Source organism: Anastrepha obliqua, chromosome 4 (assembly GCF_027943255.1).
Source record: "Anastrepha obliqua isolate idAnaObli1 chromosome 4, idAnaObli1_1.0, whole genome shotgun sequence".
In the NCBI taxonomy this organism is placed as follows: domain Eukaryota; kingdom Metazoa; phylum Arthropoda; class Insecta; order Diptera; family Tephritidae; genus Anastrepha; species Anastrepha obliqua.
This window is the reverse complement of record NC_072895.1, coordinates 28,217,457-28,237,470: the sequence shown is the minus strand read 5'-3', so window position 1 is coordinate 28,237,470 and position 20,014 is coordinate 28,217,457. Positions and strand designations below refer to the sequence as shown.

Genomic DNA, 20,014 nt, shown 5'->3' with positions numbered 1-20,014 from the left:
ACATCGGCCCTTGAAATTTAACCACATATTGACTTGACAATTAATTCCAAAAAAATTCCGTTGATATTTGTGTTCTTTTTTATATTTAAATAGCAAGAAGAATGCCAGGAGCGCTTTGAGAACAAAGATATATTTCGCTTCTGAGGCATTGGAGGAATTTTTAATTTTTGGAGGAATTTTTAATTTTTGAGGAATTTTTAATTTTTGGAGAAATTTTTAATATTTAGTAGAATCATCCTTTTTTGGAGGATTTTTTGATGCATATTTAGTATAATCACAAAGTAAAAGCACACGAGAAATGACAAAATGAATACTTAGTCGTAGCGGAATGGGTGAGTGCGTGACTACCTGTCGGTAATGCGTAGGCTCGAATCCCCGTGTATAAAAAAGCAAAATGTTGGAAAGAGTTTTTCTAATAGCGATCGCCCCTCGGCAGTCAATCGCAAACTTCCACGTGTGTTTCTGTCAAGAAAGAGCTCCTCATAAAAAATCATTTGCCGTTCGGAGTCAGCTTAAAACTGTAGGTCCTTCCATTTGTGGCACAACATCAGGACGCCCACCACAAATGTGAGGAGAACCTTGGCCAAACATCTTACTACAGTGTACGCGCAAATTATTTATTTTAATTGATAAACTCAGTTGTCAGTTTTGATCATAACGACGGCGCATTGACTTTGACTACTCCATTCCATGCTGCTCTCCATACTCTCCGTATTTGGCATTCCACTACTACTTATAAAGATTCTCTAAAACGTGATTTGAATAATACTCAGTTTGAATAATACTCAGTCCAAAAACAAAAATACTAATTAAGTTGTACTTCGGAATTCCCCATTACTCTAAAGTCCTTTTAACATTTTTGTTTACAAATTGTTTCCGACCCCCAGCATTGTCGGAAAGCAAAAAACGCAGCTCAGTGGCGTATGCGCATGATTTTTGAAAACTTTGACATTACTTTTTTTGTTCACTTATATAAATTTAGAAAATATGTTAGCATAATTTAGAAAATACGATCTGAATCTATCTGCAGTAGTAGACATACAAACCTATAAAAGTATTGAATTATTATTGTATGCGTAAATGATAAGTTTCCATTGGAAGGAAAAAAGTGGTAAGAAAGAAGGAGTAAAACACCAATTTAATGTGCCATGCCATTTTTGTGTATTACAAACACACATATAAATATATACAAACATAAATAGGCATAGAAGTAGGAGAATGCTTAGCAAAGCTTTACTATTGCACTTATAAAACTTATTGAACTTATTTACTTATTAACTTACTTAGTTAACGGCAAAACAAAAAAAAACACAACTGTTTGAAGCAGCAAATGCAATACTTAAGTAAATATTGTAATTTCTTTTAAATTACAATTAAAATACAATACAATTTGTTCGAAAAATTTACTTAGAAGTCCACCAGCAACAATTACTTTTACTCAATTGTATTGAAGTGACAGAGAAAGGGAAAATATTATTGTAAAAAAAAACGAATATAAGAACTTAGTTGAATTGAAGTTGTTGCAGAGAACTCAGGACAATTTTCACAAAGTTAAGCAAAAATATTCAAAGATTAAAGAGAAATTAATCAATTAAAGTAGATATTAAAAATAAATAACTCTCGCTAATATCTGCGTCTAACTGCCCGTCAAACGCGTTGCTAACAACAACAACAACAACACTAATTCAATGAAAAGTCAAAGCGAAAATGCACCAGCAACGCAAAAAGCAAAGCAAAACCAGTAAGACTGTATATATGAAAAATTATATGTAAAAAATGGGAGCAAAAATACAATACTAGATAAAATATGTTAAAAAATTTTACATTATTCTATGGGAAAATTGTTACTTTTGATGGCAGGCTTATAAGTGAATAGAAATTTAAATATCTCAAAAAATGCGTTTTACTTGCAAGTCTTACTTGTGGGTACTTGGTTACTTTATAGACTTTCTTGTGCAAAACTATAACGCGAGAGCGAAATTCAAATAAAATTTAACGCTTCCTTTATTACTATTTAAAATATAAGCAAAAAGAAAAGAGTAAATTTAAAGAAAAACATTATTTGGAAAAAACAAAAAAAATTAATCAAAACACAATTACTTAAAAGAAAATATTTTAAAATGCATTATTCAAAAAAAAATTTTTGGAAAAAAAAATTATTTAAATAAAAATTATTTAAAAAAAATTACTTAACAGGAATTACTTAAAAAAAAAATTTTAGAAAAAAATTTATTTGGAAACAAAAATTATTTTGAAAAAAAACTATTTAAAAAAAAATTATTTTGAAAAAAATAATTGAATTTTAAATTTCAGAAAAAAATTATTTCGAAAAAAAGTTTATTTTTGAAAAAAATATTATTTAAAAAAAATTTTTGGAAAAAAAAATTATTTAAAAAAAAATTTTAGGAAAAAAATTATTATTTTCGCCAATAATCATCCCAAGAAATACTACACTCTCTCTTAAACGGACACCTAACGAACTTAAATCTTTGTTCGCTTTTGAGAGGTGGCTGCTTATGAGGAAAGTGTTATTAAAGTTTCGTTAAGAAAATGCGCGTAAATATTTTTAGAAAAAAGTTATTTGGGAAAAAAAGTTATTTAAAAAATTTAAAAATTTAAAATTAAAAAAAAAATATACACATATAGATATATAAATTTCTTGGAAAACAAAATTTAATTTGGAACAATTTTAGTTTTGAAAGTAATCGGCGTAAGAAATACAATGCACTCCCTCTTAAGCGAACACCTAAGGGACTGAAAAATTTGTTCGCTTTTCAGAGGTGGCCGCTTATGAGAAAAGTGTAAACAAAGTTTCGTACAAAAGTCGGCGTACACATTTTTAGAAACGAAATAATTTGGGAAAAAAATTATTTTGAAAAACAAAAATTATTTAAAAAAAATGGTTAGGAAAAAAAAATTTTGTAAAAAGGCTTATTTAAAAAAATTTGTAGAAAACAAAATTATTTGGAAAAAAAATTATTTAAAAAAAATTCTTATTTTCGTTACAAAAAAATTATTTTCTATACAATTTTCAAAAAAATTCCGCGTAAAAATTCTTGGAAAATAAAATTTAATTCGCACAAATTTTTGTTTTGAAAATAATCGGCCCAAGGAACACCTAAGGGACTGAAAAATGTGTTCGCTTTTGAGAGGTGGCCGCTTATGAGAAAAGCGTAAACAAAGTTTCGTAAAAAAATCGGCGTAAACATTTTTAGAAAAAAATTTTAGACACGAAATTATTTGGGAAAAAAAATTGTTTTGAAAAAGAAAAATTATTTGGAAAAAAGAATTATTTTGAAAAACACAAATTTAAAAACAAGAATGTTAGAAAAAAAATGATTTAAAAAAAAATTTTTTAAACAAAATTTTTAGAAAAAAAATTATTTGAAAAAAAAAATTATTTTGAAACAAACAAAATTTTTAGAAAAAAAATATTTGGAAAAAATATTATTTTGAAAAAAAAAAAATATATTTATAAAAAATTCTTATTTTCGCGAATAACCGGCCTCAGAAATATATGTACAAAAAAATTATTTTCTATTTAATTTTCGAAAAAATTCCGCGTAAAAACTCTTGGAAAATAAAATTTAATTCGAACAAATTTTTGTTTTGAAAGTAATCGGCCCAAGGAACACCTAAGGGACTGAAAAAATTGTTCGCTTTGGAGAGGGGTCCGCTTATAAATAAAGTGTAAAAAAGTTAATAATATATGAGGGCTGACGTGTTATGGGAGGGTTGGCCGCTCAAGAGAAAATATGTTAAAACAATTCTTCAGGATTTGATGTGTGTACTGAAAAAAGTTTTCGCTTAAAAGAGGTGTTAGGAGAGAGTACACAGTATTTGCAAAAATTTTAACGAATGTTATTTTCCAAAAATAGACGGCAAAACATTAAAAAAATTAATAAATTTCAAAAATTGTTTTTTAAATTTTATTCCAAAATATAATCAGCATTGAATCTAAGCGAAAATGAAACAAAACAACAAACTTCCTTTTACAAAACCAAAACAAAAACGCAAGCATTTAATAAAAAATAATAATTTTTGGTGCCGAAAAGCGCATGCATTTTTTAAAGTAATTACAAAAAACAAATACAAAAAACAGACAAAAAACAACTGCGCATACAATTTACAGAAAATACAAATTTTTTCCCCAGCTAGAGTGTGATTAGTAATGAAGGTCAATTACAAAAGTAATGTAATGTTGTTCATAATGCAATGCAAACGTTGAAGAATTTGAAATAAAAATGTGAAAATTGTGAAAAAGCAAAACTACAGATAATCGAAAAATAAATTTATGTAAGGTAGTTAAATCGAATTGTTGAAACAAATCTAATGTGAATGTATGTATGTAGAATAGAGCTACAAATAATGTATTGTATTAGCTTGTAATGGTTAGTAATTATTACTTAAATACATAGAAATAGAAAGAGAAAAACAAAAGCAAGAAATCGCATATTATTGCATATTAAGAATGTACTAAAAATTTATTAGCAAAAACAAAATATTTACCTACTCGTAAAAATGTTTTACTTCCAACTTGCAAAGTTTTACAACGCTACTAACACATTTACTTATACACATTTGCTTATTGCTTATGTATGCATTTAAAGCCCTGTTATTCTTACTGAAGCATTTGTACTGCCCAGGCGTGCAGCATCGCCCAAACATAAACGCAAATAATCCAAACCATTTAACAAATTTTTAATTGATAATTTTTATTCTAAAACGGAGCGAAATGTTGACTCAGGGGTCGAGCATCGATAATAGACAATTTACAGTTGTTGGCCAAGCATATTTTAGGTTGATTTTCCATACAACAAAAAAAAACAATACTCCTCAAACCTGACTCTGGCCGAGTGCGGTAAGTAACCAGAGTTTTTCCTCAAAGTGTATGAATTCTAAATTCAAAAATTATTGCATCGCCAGCGAATTTATTTCGTGCAGAAAACGAGTTTCTCAATAAGAACTATCCTTTTTGTTTTTTAAGTAAATGTCAAACAAGAAAATGTGCAGCTAACATAGAAAAGAGCTCAACTCCGATCCGTTTGCGCATTTGCTGGAGGACTGCCATCAGATTTTTCTTTTTTGCAGAAATGACCGCCAGTTCTTCTCTTTCTTTCCTGTTCAGTGTAAAAACTTGTCACTCATTTAAGGAAATTTCACACTTTTTGAAGAAAAAATTAATAATTAAAACCAAAATTTATATTTAGTTTTCAAAAAACGTAATAATTAAAAAAAACATTGATCAATTTGAAAAAAAAATTATAATTTTGAAAACAAAAAAAAAACACAAGCTTAATAATTTACAGATTTACTCAGATTTATTATTTATTATTATTATATCATCATAAAGTTATTTAAAAAAAAAATTTCATAATTTAAGAAAAACTGAATCATTAAACATTAAAATTTTATAATTTTTAAAACAAATTTACTAATTAAAAAAATCACTTTAATGGTTTTGAAAAAAATTTAATAATTAATTGGGATAAATTGAATAATTTTCAAAAAAATTAATCATTTTGAAAAAAATTTAATACTTAAAAAAAAATAATAAAAAATGGATAGTTTTGAAAAAAATTTAAATCTTAAAAAAATGATAGTTGGGAGAAAAATTTTATAATTGAAAAATAAAAATTATTTTGGAAAAATTTTAAAATTTTAGGTCTATACAAATAAAATCTAAATAGTAATTACAAAAATTATCCAGTTTGAAAAAAATTTACTAATTTTTCAAAAAACTCAATAACTCTTCAAAAAATTTAATAATTAATAAAAAATTAAATACTTTTGAAAAAAATCTAATAACTAAAAAAATATGTAGTAGTAATAAAAAATATTTACTAGTTTTGAAAAAAATTTAATAATTTTGAAAAAAAAATATTGGAAATAAATGATTTTTAACAAAAAATTAATAGTTTAAAAAAAATTTTCTTTTTTTAATTATTTAAAAAAACTTTCATAATTTTGGAAAAAATTAAATAATCTAAAAAAAATTTAATCAATTTGAAAAAAAATTAGATAATTTTGAGAAAAATTTAAGTTTTCAAAAAAAAATTAATAATTTTGAAAAAATCTAAAAATTAAAAAAAAATTTAGTAATTGTGAAAAAAAGTAAATATTTGTGAAAACAATTTAATAATTAATTTAATAATTAAATTAAATAATAATTAAATAATAATTTAATTTAATAATTAAAAATTAATAACTAATAAAAAAAAATTATTTAAAAAAAATTATATAATACTGAAAATAAATAATTACTTAAAAAAATTAATAGTTTTAAAAAAATTTTAATAATTAAAAACAAATGTAAGCATTTTGAAAAAAAAATTAAATAATTTCGAAAACCAAAAACAAAAGCAATAAATAATTTTGAGATTTATTCAAATGTTGATAAACATTTGATAATTAAAAAAAAGCAATACTTAGAAAAAATTTGATAATTTTGAAGAAAAAAATTTAATAGTTTAAATCAATTTTAATAAATTTGAAAACAACTTAAGAATTGTGAAATGATTTCAAATGTTGATAAAAATTTAGTTAAAAAGTTTCATAATTTTGAAAAAATTTTAATAACTGAAAAAAAAATATTTAATCAAATTGAAAACAATTTAATAGTTTTGAAATTTTTTCAAATTTTAATAAAAATTTGATAATTTTGAAAAAGAAAATATTTAAAAATAAATATTTACAAAAAAATTTTCATAAAAAGAGGGTTTAATAATTTTGAAATAAATTTGATAATTTTGATAAAAATTGATTCATTTTAAAAAGGAATTAAGAATTTTGATAAAAATTTAATAGTTTTAAAAAAAAAATTTTTTAAAACAAGAATATATAATTTTGAAAAAGCTTAATACTTAAAAAATTGAAATCACTTTGAAAAAAATGTTTACTTTTTAGAAAAGTTTTAATCATTTTGAGAAAAAATTTAATAATTTAAAAAAGCAAAATTATTTAAAACATAATTTTGATAAAAAAATTATAGATTTGAATGAATCACTATTTAAAAAACATTTCATAATTTTGAAAACAAAATGTAATAGTTTTAAAAAAAATTTAATAATTTGGAAAATTCTAACCATTTTGATAAAAAATCTATTAATTTTAAAAAGGCATTTAATCATTTTAAAAAAATTGATAGCTTATAAAAATCTAAACTTAAAAAAAATTTAATACCGTCTATACAAATTCAAGTTCAAAATATTTATAATTTAAAAAAAAAAAAAATTTTTTTAATTTCATAATTTTGAAAAACAAACTTTTTTAATTTCATAACTTTGAAAAAAAACATTTTTTTAACTTTCATAATTTTGAAAAAAAGTAATAGCTTTGAAAAAAATTTCACAATTTAGAAAATGGTTTGTAATCATAATAACTTAAAAAAAATTTTCGTAATTTGAAAAAAATTTAATATTTCAAAAAATAATTTAATAAATTTGAAAAAGATTTAATAATTTTGAAAAACATGTAATATTTCTGAGATTTATTCATGGTTGAAAATTTCGGTATAGGCTTTGTAATGCGAAAAAGTTTCCGTTTTTTTCCATTTTTATTATTATTTTGTAATGTTAGAATAAACATTTTTTGGGAAAAAAATTGTTTGAATATTTCGGAAAACATTTCATATTTTTGTAATTTTCGAAAAACAACCTGCCCCAGATGTAATTCTTATTTCTTTTTTTTAATAGCTGAAACTATTGGACAACAATTTTTTTTTTTTTAGTTTTTGGGAAAATATTTGGTATTTTGTCATTTTTGAAAAACAACCTCCCTCAGATTTATTTCTGTTGTTGTGTTTTTTAATAGCTGAGGCTATTGGGAAACAAAATTTTGCTGGTTTTTTGGAACATTTTTTTGTTGTCATTTTTGCCCCTCATTTAGAGCTGAGACTATGCTCTGTAGTCTCTGCAAGTTTCATATTAGTACACTCACATAAATTTTCGAGCTATATTCAAATACGCAGAGCGAACCAGTGAAAGAGTATTTTATCATAAAAAAATTAAAAAGTTGAGTTCGCTGCATTGAAGTCTTTAAAATCAAGTCTCGAACACTTTTCCGCGCATATAGAACGAAATTACACAAAGTGCATGCCCAATATAGGCCGGTAACTTCCATGCCTCCATTGGCTTGTTTGCCTACTTCTTCTTCTTCTTAATTGGCGCCATAACCGCTTACGCGATTTTAACCGAGCTTATCAAAGCGCGCCAGTCGTTTTTTTCTCGTGTTAACTGACGCCAGTTGGACACACCAAGTGAAGGCAAGTCCTTCTCCACCTGATCTTTCCAACGCAAAGGAGGCCTTCCTCTTCCTCTGCTACTTACCAGCTGGTTTTTTGCCTACTGGACCCATGAAAATATGGCCAAAGCCGTAAAATTGCACTAACGACCGATTGATTTGAAAATTTGAGGAGCGAGCACTCCGATTGAAAAATTCTTTCATATGATATCTCAGGGCTTGAGATGAAATTCATGTGGATTTGTGGCCGTCCGATGGGACATATTTTGTTTGTTAAGTTGCTTTTTTTTTGTTGCTTTAAAAATATGCCGCATCGTTATAGATGATTTTCCAATGAAATTGAGAAGCAACTTGAAGAATGCTGCACAAGGGCTAGTGGCTCTAGAAGAGTGCAAAGTAATCCTAGCAAATATAGTTTTGCCGGAATATGATTTGAGTGATGTTCGATGTTAGAGAACTGCGTGGACTCGCTTAATTTAGATTTCCCATCGCGATATTCATAAATGAAAGAGCGCAAAGTGCAGCACACTTGCCGCTTGCACGCTTAACTATTTTACTGAGAAAAAGTTAAAGTAGTTAAGAGTTTTTAAAGCAACGACAATAGATTCTAGATTTTTTAAAATTATCATTCTATCGTTGCCGAATTTGCGGACCTTAAAAAACCAACTATCAGTGACAGTTAACCAAAAAAATAAACAAAATGGATAGTTTCCACTGCACAATCGCTTGGTTATGTAATTTTTAGAAAAAACAACAATAAAGTTTATTTAAAAAAAATTGCCTCGGCCAACAAAAAATATCCATAGCTGCCCAAAAACGGCAAACCAGCACTTTTAGCAACGACAGTCAACGATTCGAACCGAAAAAACAAAAAACAAACTACAAAATATCTTGAATGAATGCATAAACTGTGAAATAGAGCAACAACATGTGAACGAAATTGGCAAAGTACCAAAACGAATAAGCAAAACCAAAAATCAAGAAAAATTTGTGTAATTAAAATAATAAAAAAAACCAAAAAAACACAACTCTGCATTTTGCATACAAATATATCGAATACAATAATACTCGTACTCGTAAATAACTCAGACTAGCCAATATTTCAGTGTACTCGTATACATGCATACATACTTACAAAAACAACTTGCATTTAAACAAAAATACCGTCAATGGTACTGATACTATTTACGTATATGTAAACTGACTGTTATTCTTTTTCGATTAGCATATACAAGCATACATACAGGCGTACCCGCACACGTGCCCACGTGCGTGCTGCTGTACGCATACAAACAAATGTAATGGAGATATACAAATATATGTAGAGGATAGTTGTTAAGATGATGCCGAATTATTATTCAACTATCTGCGCAATAATAAAGTTAAAACAAATTAAAATTGTATTTGTGCATACATACATATACAAATACATAACAAAAACAATGCATAGCTAATACGAATATAATCTTAAGCTAAGTTCCATTATAAGTAGTTTAATACTGGCAAAGTACGCAGAATTCCTGGTGCATTCAAAACAAAAAAAAATGTATTTGCTATATAAACTCTTTCGAGCGTTCGATTTTCCTAACAAATTTTATGTGCATACTTACCTACGTATTACAAGGTGAGGTGAAATTAATGACCCTATCGGAAGATTTACACTTTTTGCAAATGGTGTCGTACGTCAACCATATTTGACGCCGGTGAACCCCGCAGCTGCGATATACAAACAGCCAAGCAATGGGGAGCGCGTAAAAGTCAAAATAAAGATTTCCTGCACTAAAAGTCAACGTCTTTTGTACTTAGTAAAAAAAGTTATTCAAATACAAAATTGGATGATTAATTTTGCGCCATCTTGTATAATATTTGAGTTTTAGGCTTTAAGCAGTCAAAGATTTTCATATGAAATATGCGAGTTAAGAAAATCCGTCGTCCTCTCTCTTTGCGAGGGTATTTTTTATTTTTATTTTTTTTTTTTTTTTGTTTGCTGTTATTCACTTTTAATTTATAAAATGGCGATTCCATTTCAAGTGATCCGAAAGTTGTGGGCATCAACATAATTTTATTTAACTTATTTGTATGTTTGAGTATAATAAAAAGTAAACCGTAAAAATTGTGAAAAAGATGTAATAAATTAAATTGAATTGGAGTTGATTAAAAAATTATTCAGTGTTGAAAATTTTCGTAAAGAGTTTTTTCAAAAGAAATATCTTGTGTTCTTTTTAACGCTTTTACTGATTAATTTTGAAATTTTTTAGGGTAAATTTTAGGGGAAAAAATTTGAACAAAAAAACATTTGAAATTTTTAAGGGTGAATTTTAGGGAACAAATTTTGAAAAAAAAAATTTGAAATTTTTTAGGATAAATTTTAGGGGAAAAAATTTGAAAAAAATAACTTTTTTATCAGAATATGTTTTAACAATATGAAATTTACTTTTTAATTTAAAAATTTAAATTGAATTGGAGTTGATTAAAAAACATTTTTAATGCTGAAAATTTTTCTATAGAATTTTTTGAATATAAATATCTTCTGTTACTTTTAACATTTTTATAAATTAATTTTGAAATGTTTTTATAAAATATAAGCAAAAAAAATGTAAAAAAAAACATATTCTTTTTATAAAAATATACTTTCAAAAACATGAAATTTACTCTTTAAAAACAAAAATTTTTTTTTAAGTTTATTGAAAATTATATTTGTGTTCAAAATTCAAATAATTTTTTTTGAAAAATAACTCCTCTCAATTGTTTTTTTTTTAGCTAATAACTAGCTCCATGCTTTAATTACATTCTTTGTTCAAAATATATTATACATTTATTTCAAAAATATTCTTTTAAAAACATTTTTTTTTTTTTGAAAGTTTACTGAAAATTAATATTTGTGTTCAAAATTCAAATAAATTTGTTTTGCCATTTTTGAAAAATAACACCACCTCTTGATTTTTTTCTGTTATTTTATGGCCAATAACTAAGACTATGCGTTTTGCTGACCAAATTATAAATTTTTTGTTCAAAATATACTTTTATTGTAAAAATATACAATTTTTTTTTAATTTTTTTCTAAGTTTTTTGAAAATTAATCTTTGTGTTCAAAACTTAAACAAAATTTTTTTTGGCATTTTTAAAAAATAATATACTTCGGATTATCTTTTTTTATTATCTTTTGTTTTTTTGTGTCTAATAATTGAGTCTGTGCGTTTTTTTTAAATCATTTTTATTTAAAATATATTTTTAAAAATATAAAGTATTCTTTGAAATCAATTTTTTTTACATCTATTGAAAATTTATTTTTAGGCTCAAAATTTAAATTAAATTTTTTTTTTAATGTTTGAAACACGCCATCATCTGCTTTATTTCTTAGTTTTGTCTTATGCTGGTATTCGCTTTTTGAAAAGAAATATCTTCTTTTTCTTTCTTTTCAAATTTTTTAAGATAAATTCTCAGTAAAAAAAATTTGAAAAATTATAGTTTTTTTTTCAAAATGCACTATTAAAAATACAAAATGTTCTTTTAGAAACAATTTTTGGAAGTTTATAGAAAAATAATTTTTGTGTTCAAAATTAAAAAAAAAATAAATTTTTTGGTATTTTAAAAAAATAACATCTCTCGGATTATCTTTTTTTTGTTTTTTTTTTTTTTTTTTTTGTGTCTATTAACTGAGTCTATGCGTATTTTTGAAAAAAAAAAAATTTATTTAAAATATATTTTTAAAAATATAAAATATTCTTTGAAAAACAAATTTTTTTCCATCTATTGAAATTTTATTTTTGTGTTCAAATTTTCTTTTTTTTGTAATTTTTGAAACACGCCATCATAAGTTATATTTCTTAGTTTTGCCCCATACAGGTACACATTTTTTTGAAAAAGAAATATATATATATATATATATATATATAAATATAATTATTAAATTTTAGTTTTAATCAATAATTTTTTTTTTAAACTATAAAATTTTTGTTTTAATTATTAATTTTTTTTTTTAAATTATGAAATTTTTTTTCTCTGCAAAATTATTAAAATTTGAGTAAATTCCAAAGTTATTAAATTTTTTTTTAACTACTAATTTTTTTTTTAACTATTTTTTTATTTAAAAAATTTATGTTTAAATATTTTTTTTTCTATATTATGAAATTTTTATCAAAATTTAATTAAATCTCAATAAATTTTTTTTTTTTTTCAAAATATACTTTTCAAAACATGAAATATACTTTTAGAATAATTTATTTTACTGTTTAGTTTTGATGAATTTATTTGAAATTAATTTTTGTGTTCAAAATTTAAATAAAAAAATATTTTTTCTGACACCTTTGAAAAACAGAACCTCTTAAATTTGTTTCTTTTTTTTCTTTAATAACTGAGTCTAATTATTTTTTTGTTCAACAAATGCTTTTAAAAATATAAAATATATTGTACTTTTAAATTTTAATTCAAAATTTTGAAAAAAAAAATGTTTTTGTGCCTTTTTTGAAAAACAGCGCCTCTTGGATTTGTTCCTTATTTTTGTCATTAATAGCCCAGTGTATTTTTTTAAATACATTTGTTCTTTTTTCAAAATAGGTATGCTTATTTCATATTTTTTAACTTACTTTTCAAAAACGATTTTTTTTTTTTAATTTATTGAAAAAAGTTTTTTTTTGTGCAAACATTTTGAAAAAAAATGGTTTTGTGCAATTTTTGAAAAACAAAACCTCTCAATTTTTTTTTTATTTTTGTCATTAATAACTGAGCCTACCTTCTTTGTTTTTAATTAATTTTGCTGTTCAAAATATACTTTTTAAAAATATAAAATATACTTAAAAAATTTTTTTTAAATTTATTTTTTGTTTTTTTTTTAATTTATTCAAACTTTAATTTGTGCTCAGAGTTTAAATAAAAAAAATTTTCGACATTTTTTAAAAACCGGATCTTTTACTTTTTCTCTGATTTTTGTCATTAAGTCTATTTTTTTAAGTACATTTTTTTTTCTCAAAATAAGTATGCTTATTCATATTTTTTAACTTACTTTTCCAAAAAAAATTTCTTTGCAATTTATTAAAAATTTATTTTTTTTTTGTAAAAAATTTTGCAAAAACAAAATATGGTTGTGCCATTTAAAAAAAAAATCTCTGAACTTTCTTTTTGTTTTTAATCTTTTTTTTATTTTTTTTTTTTTATTTTATCGTTTTTAATTAATTTTTTAGTTCAAAATATACTTTTATAAATATAAAATATACTTTTAAAAATTATTATTTGTTTTTAATTTATTGAAGCTTTAATTTGTGTTCAGAGTTTAAATAAAAATATATTTTTGGCATTTTTCAAAAAACATTTTTTCCTTATTTTTGTCATTAATAGCCGAATTAATTTTTCTAACACATTTTTCTGTTCAAAATATACTTTTAAAAATAAAAAAATTACTTTTTAAAAACAATTTTTTTTCTTTAAATTTATTGTATATTAACTTTTTTTGGTTCCAAATTTCTGGAAAAAAATATTTTTGTGCCATTTTTGAAAAAAAGCACCTTTGAGATATTTTCATATTTTTGTCAATAATAACTGAGCCGGGTTTTTTTTAATTAATTTTTTTGCTTAAAATACACTTTTAAAAACAAATTTTTTTTAGTATTTTCGCAAAATTTAACAAATTTCAAAGAAATGATCTCGAGCACTGAGAAAATATGTTATATGAAAATTTTCGTGCGGTTGGGGTTCACACTTTTTTAGATATATTTACACTTTTTTGCTTCCGAGCGCGAATAATTCCTATCCGGGAATACAAAATTTATATATATTTGCTTATTTTTATTTTCATAACTTTCTAGCACTATTATTATTTTTTTTTTTTATTTCCATAATTTTATATATTTATAAAAATTTATTATAATTTCATATATTTATACATTTATATTTTATAAATGTATTACATTTTTTATAAATATGTTTGACTTTTTTTGTTGAAGACAGTAGCCGATTTTCTTCGCATATGAAATATTTCTCAATTTTTGTTTTTTTTTGCACTTCTCACAACTCGAAAAGAATTTTATATAGCAAATATTGCAGAATTTGTTGCAGTATCTGTCATAACTTTCAATATTTTAAAACTAACTGAGGCATTTATTGAATATTACATTGTATTCCAAAGCAGTATTTATACTTATACTTATACTTATATACATGCGATGCATACATACATACATACGCTGAGTAAAAATTCGGGCAAAAAGAAAAATGAATAAAAAATGTAATTAATATTGCTAACAAAAAAACAAAAAACAACAAAAACAAAAGAAAACAATATTATAAATAATCTTCAAACTTTACTGAAATATAATAAAAAATAAAAGTAAATAAATAAAAAAAACTAACCTAAACAAAAAATCTCATACATTTTGGCAATGCCTACTCTGTAGTACACCCACAAGATGTTTATGATTTTAGCAAATACACCAACCATCGTACACATACACGCAATTATGCGTCTATCAACAGTTCACACGCATACACACACACACAGGCATGCACGTGCCAGCGGATTTTGAAAAACTAGTAACTAAAGCAAGGAAATTTCAAAACATCAACTACGCAGTCAAATATGCATACTTACATCCATACACACATATATAGGCACTCATACATACATGCATACAAATGCACACAATTGGATGTTTGTAAAGCACACCACCACAGCCCCTTGGCAACATGAAATGCAATACACAAATTTTGTAATTTTCATCGACAAGAAAACACTAATTATCATGCCCTGGCAAGGCATTCATAAAAACAAAAACAACAAAAATTTGCACACATCTCGTGCTCAAGCGCATACAGAGTTACAAACTGCGGCAAATATTTCCATTCAGTTCATAAATTTCATGCACTTTCATATTCACGCTCACAAGCGCGCGCTCTCTCTCTCGCTCTCTTTCTCGCTATCTGCATAGCCTCTCTTTCGATGAACATTCATAAGCTTTCGTCATTTTCAGCGTTACACTAAAAAAAAAATGCACACATTTCTCATTGCCATTCAACGTAAGGCAACTGAAGTTGTCGTCTCTTTAAAATACACACTCACACAAACATACTGTGTAACAGTAAATTAATATATCGAAATTTATTTTTTCCAAATTCTACCTTGGTTGGCATTTAAGTTGGACGAATTCCGTCTTGAAATACAAAGAAGGGATCAAGAAATATTGGCGATGGCGGCCAAAATGAAAACGTTAGAAGAGCAACATCAGGTAAATAAATGATTGGTGATTATGAATTCTCTTACACACAAGCATACATATGTATATGTACATTACAAATAAGTATTATAAAGGGTGATCCGAACACAAGCTTCTTCTTGAATTGAAAATTATATTAGTTTGGGGAAAAAAGAAATCCAATCTGCAAGAAATTTGCGCAAATTATTTAAAACTGTTTTATAGTCGATCTTTAGCTCCTGGACGATGCTACGAATACTAACAAAAACCTTAAATTGTTTGATCGATGCTTTACGAGATAAGGATCACTACAGATGGCGAACAATGGATTTCTTTTTCTTCAAAGTAATCCTAAATTTAGGTACTAAAAAAGTAGTTTTCCGTTGCTATTCTCGTAGTGCGTCTAGAGAACCTAATTATTCAAGATTTTGTTCGTCTATTTCTGGCGCTACCCCGCAAGTGACTCGAATGATCCTCGGACGCTATAGGCATCAAATTGTGCGCATCAAGCCAATCTTCCAGCACATCACTGGGAAAAAGTTTCTAAAAGTGTCAAATCGAAAATCTGAGTGGGCGAATTGACAACACCAAAATAGCTGAGAAAAAAGATTGATTATGTGCTGAGCTGCATGGCTTGGCGTGCCATCTTACTGAAACCAATGAGCGGCCAACGATTTCTTCACTTTAAAAAGTATTATTATTATTATTATTATTATTAGAAGGCCATTACGCACTGCGACCAGAGCTGATCTATTGTGAAAGTCCTATTTTTGTAACCCTAGAGTTTACGGCTTTTTAAAAATTTTAGCACAATTTTAGGTTTGTTGTTCCAAAGATTGCATGGAAATACTACGATACCACCAAGTGATGAAGTCTCTGTCTGCCCAACGCTGGACATTCACAAAGCACATGTTGTGAGCTTTCTATGTCCATTTCGCAAAAGCGGCAGACTTTGGTCTCAGACAGACCAATATTATTTAGATGATACCTCAGGATGCAGTGACCTGTAAGATATCCTGTTAAAAGACGCAGATCTACTCTTGGGACTTAGAAATAGTTTGGTTTGACGCTGACCGGCACAGTTTAGCCAGTGTGTAGCAAATTTCCTTTCTTCCCATTTCCTAAGGAATTCATTAATGTGGCTTTTTGTGAGTCCACAGAAAGGCTCAGGACCAGTAAGTTGCATATTTGCTCCTCGATTTGCAAGGTCATCAGCCATTTCATATCCCTCATGTTCTTCATGTCCCGGAATCTAGCCTAGTGTTACTATGTTGAGGTTTCCTAACATGTTGAGAAGGTTCATCAAGGCAATCATTTACCAATTTAGAGGTGATAGTTCTTGATAGAAGGGCTTTTAGAGCCGCTTGGCTATCTGAAAGTATGTAGATGCGAGTACCTCTCATTTTCCTGCTAAGGCATTCTCTCACACATATTTCAATGGCATGTATTTCTGCTTGGAATATTGTTGGGTAGAATCCCATCGGAGTCGATTTTTTGAATTTAGGCTCATTGATTCCTGCCCCTGTTCTGCCATTTTCCAATTTGGACCCATCAGTAAACCATAGCTGAGAGCTACGGTTGAAAGTGATCGAATTAGTTCTCCAGTCTGTGCGTTCATTAATTATAGCTTGGAAGTTCCTGAAGAGTATCGGTTTGTGTGATAGTATATCATCCCTATGAAAAATGTGAGTATGTAGGAAGTCTTCTAAGATCTTTAAATGTCCTTTCATATCCCCACTTTTAAGTTCAGCTATACCTTTTAGTCTTAAGGCACTCGAGCGAGCTTCCCTTTCAATCCGTGGAACATGTTTTCATAGCCCCTGTAATACCAACACATATCAGGCGATGCAATTTGTTTAATTCGTTTGCTGCCTTACTTTGCTTGACCTTGGGCCACCATGCTAAGGATGCATAAATGACTATGGGTTTCCCAACTATGGTGAATGTCCAGAAGGTCATTCTGTGGTTTAGTCCCCATGTCTTACCAAAAAGCCTTGTGCAGGCCTTGGGGCCTTCGAAGTAACTCTCTCAATATGGGAATTCCACGTAAGCGTTTTGTCAAGACTAACGCCAACATAGTTCGCTTCTGTCGGGAGCTGAAGTGTTGTTCCATTAAGGATCGGACATTTGAGATTTATGTTCCTTCTCCTAGTAAACGGTATAAGTGCTGTTTTGGATGGGTTTATGAAAAGCCCTTTTTCCGTGCATCATTTGTTTATTATTGGAAAGTAGCTAAGCATGGCTTTGTAGCGGCCAACATTGATCTCACGTAGACTAGCACGACGGTCAATGTTCAATAATTCACGAACCCGGTTCACATCTTCGTCTGTTTGCGTCGTCGAAGGTCTTCCAGATCGCTGTTCGTCTTCAACGTCCTCCCGGCCTTCCATGAACGACTTGTGCCACCGTTTTACCAGGGCACTGAACAGAGATTGGTCCCCGTAAACCTCCTTGAGTAGCCCAATAGTTTCGGTACTCGTTTTGTTTAGCTTTACGCAAAATTTGATCGAGTAACGTTGCCCCAACGATCGCTGCATTTTCGCCACTGCAAAATCCTAACACACATTTAAAACAGCTTTCACGCGCTGAGCGATGTTGACTGCACCGCTGTTGCCAGCGAACTGGGTCCGGTTTCTAGTCGAAGGAGAAGGTCCAACGATCATTTTCCCCCACCAGCCGATTCGGTTGACCGCTTGGCAGACGCTCCGCGTGGGAAGACTCATTACTTTTCAATCAAACCCTGTAGCTTCTGACCTCTGTAAGCTAGAATCACGAAATTTCTGCACGCACTTAAGTGTAGCTGCCGCAGTGAGGCCTTCATTGCCGCATTTTCTTGAATGGCTACACCGTTTTAGGCAACAAAGCGTTCACTTTCAAAATATGTTTGCAATATTGCTGAAGGCGGGTCTCTGCGAGGCTTCGACCAATCAATATTATTATTCCATACTCTTTTAGGATCTTAAGGAGGCCAACCAGTTTAACCTAACCTATTCTGGCCCGCTTTTGAGGCATTGATCGATCCGTTTTATCCCTCTTATGATCTGGTAATGACTATAGTATTTCGAATGGGAAAGAGCTGCCAATCATTTTGGCAAACAAAAATTTAATTCGAAAAGAAACTTGTGTTTAGACCACCCTATAAAAGCCTGAATTCACATCTGCTTAGCGTATGCTTCAGCTTTTGTGAATTGAGTCAAGTTATGTAGAAATTATGTAGAAAATTGTTCCCTCTCCCTCCTGACAATTTGTAAAAAAAAAAATTTTTAAATTGTTGTACGTCACAAATTGATATTTGTAAAATTTATAGGACTATCAGCGGCACATAGCGGTTCTCAAGGAGTCGCTATGTGCCAAGGAGGAGCACTACAATATGTTGCAGACTGATGTTGAGGAGTTGCGCGCCCGCCTGGAGGAGAAGAACCGCCTAATTGAGAAGAAGACGCAGGGCACACTACAAACGGTGCAAGAACGGAATCGCCTGACTAGTGAACTCACCGAATTGAAGGATCACATGGAGATTAAGGATCGCAAAATCAACGTGTTACAGCGAAAGGTGCACTATAATAACGAAATTCATACAACACTAATACCACCACGCTCGACCAGTACCACATCAACATTTACACCAACCCAAACATACTACACTGAACTTTAAATAACTTGTTTGAGATTTTTGCAACGAATAGACGAAAATAAACTAATATAAATTAAAATTTCTTTTCATTTACTTTTTTTTTGCTATTGGTTTTCTACTCTCTCTCTCCACTCTTCCCACTCTTGCGTTTCTATACTTTGCTGTTTTTTTTTTTTTTGTTTTGTTTTTTTGTGTTTTTGTTACCATTTTATATGCGCCACTCACAACACAGATTGAGAATCTTGAGGATCTGCTTAAAGAGAAGGATAATCAGGTGGATATGGCGCGTGCACGTCTATCGGCAATGCAGGCTCATCACAGTAGCTCTGAGGGCGCTCTCACAAGTCTCGAAGAGGCCATTGGTGATAAAGAGAAACAAATGGCCCAACTGCGAGAACAGCGAGATCGTGCCGAACATGAAAAGCAAGAGGAGCGCGAATTACATGAGCGTGAAATTGCCGATTATAAAATCAAGTTGCGCGCACTCGAAAGTGAAGTGGAGAAATTGAATACACGCCTGGAGCGTGCCGTCACCGAACGCGAACGTCTCGAAATCAAATTGGAAGCATCACAAAGCGAATTGGGCAAATCGAAGGCGGAATTGGAGAAGGCCACCTGCGAGATGGGACGCAGCAATGCCGATTGGGAGTCGACCAAACAACGTATCGCACGCCTCGAATTGGAGAATGAGCGCTTGAAACACGATCTGGAACGTTCACAGGTACTGGAATGCATATAAGTTAGGTATAAGATAGAGAAAATGAGCTTAGTCTAACCAAAAAAAAAAAAGGCGCGCTATTTTGCTCACACTCTCTCGCTCTCTCTCTCTCTCTCGCTCTCTGTCCAATTCTCCAATGCCGATAACTACATATATACGATATTATAAATATATGAATAAGCGTTGAATGTTTTGTGACCCTAAAATTATTAGCCTACTTAAATGCATAATCAACCT

General features: G+C 28.3%; 1 protein-coding gene across 1 annotated transcript in view; it reads left to right on the top strand.

Annotated features, from left to right (window-relative positions):
• LOC129245048 (plectin) overlaps positions 1-20,014 on the top strand; it is a 76,234-nt gene that overhangs the window by 9,943 nt on the left and 46,277 nt on the right. The window contains exons 2-4 of the mRNA XM_054883011.1: positions 15,369-15,458; positions 18,733-18,978; positions 19,292-19,780. Of these exons, the coding sequence (XP_054738986.1) occupies positions 15,369-15,458; positions 18,733-18,978; positions 19,292-19,780 (825 nt within the window). The remainder of the gene's footprint in view (positions 1-15,368; positions 15,459-18,732; positions 18,979-19,291; positions 19,781-20,014) is intronic.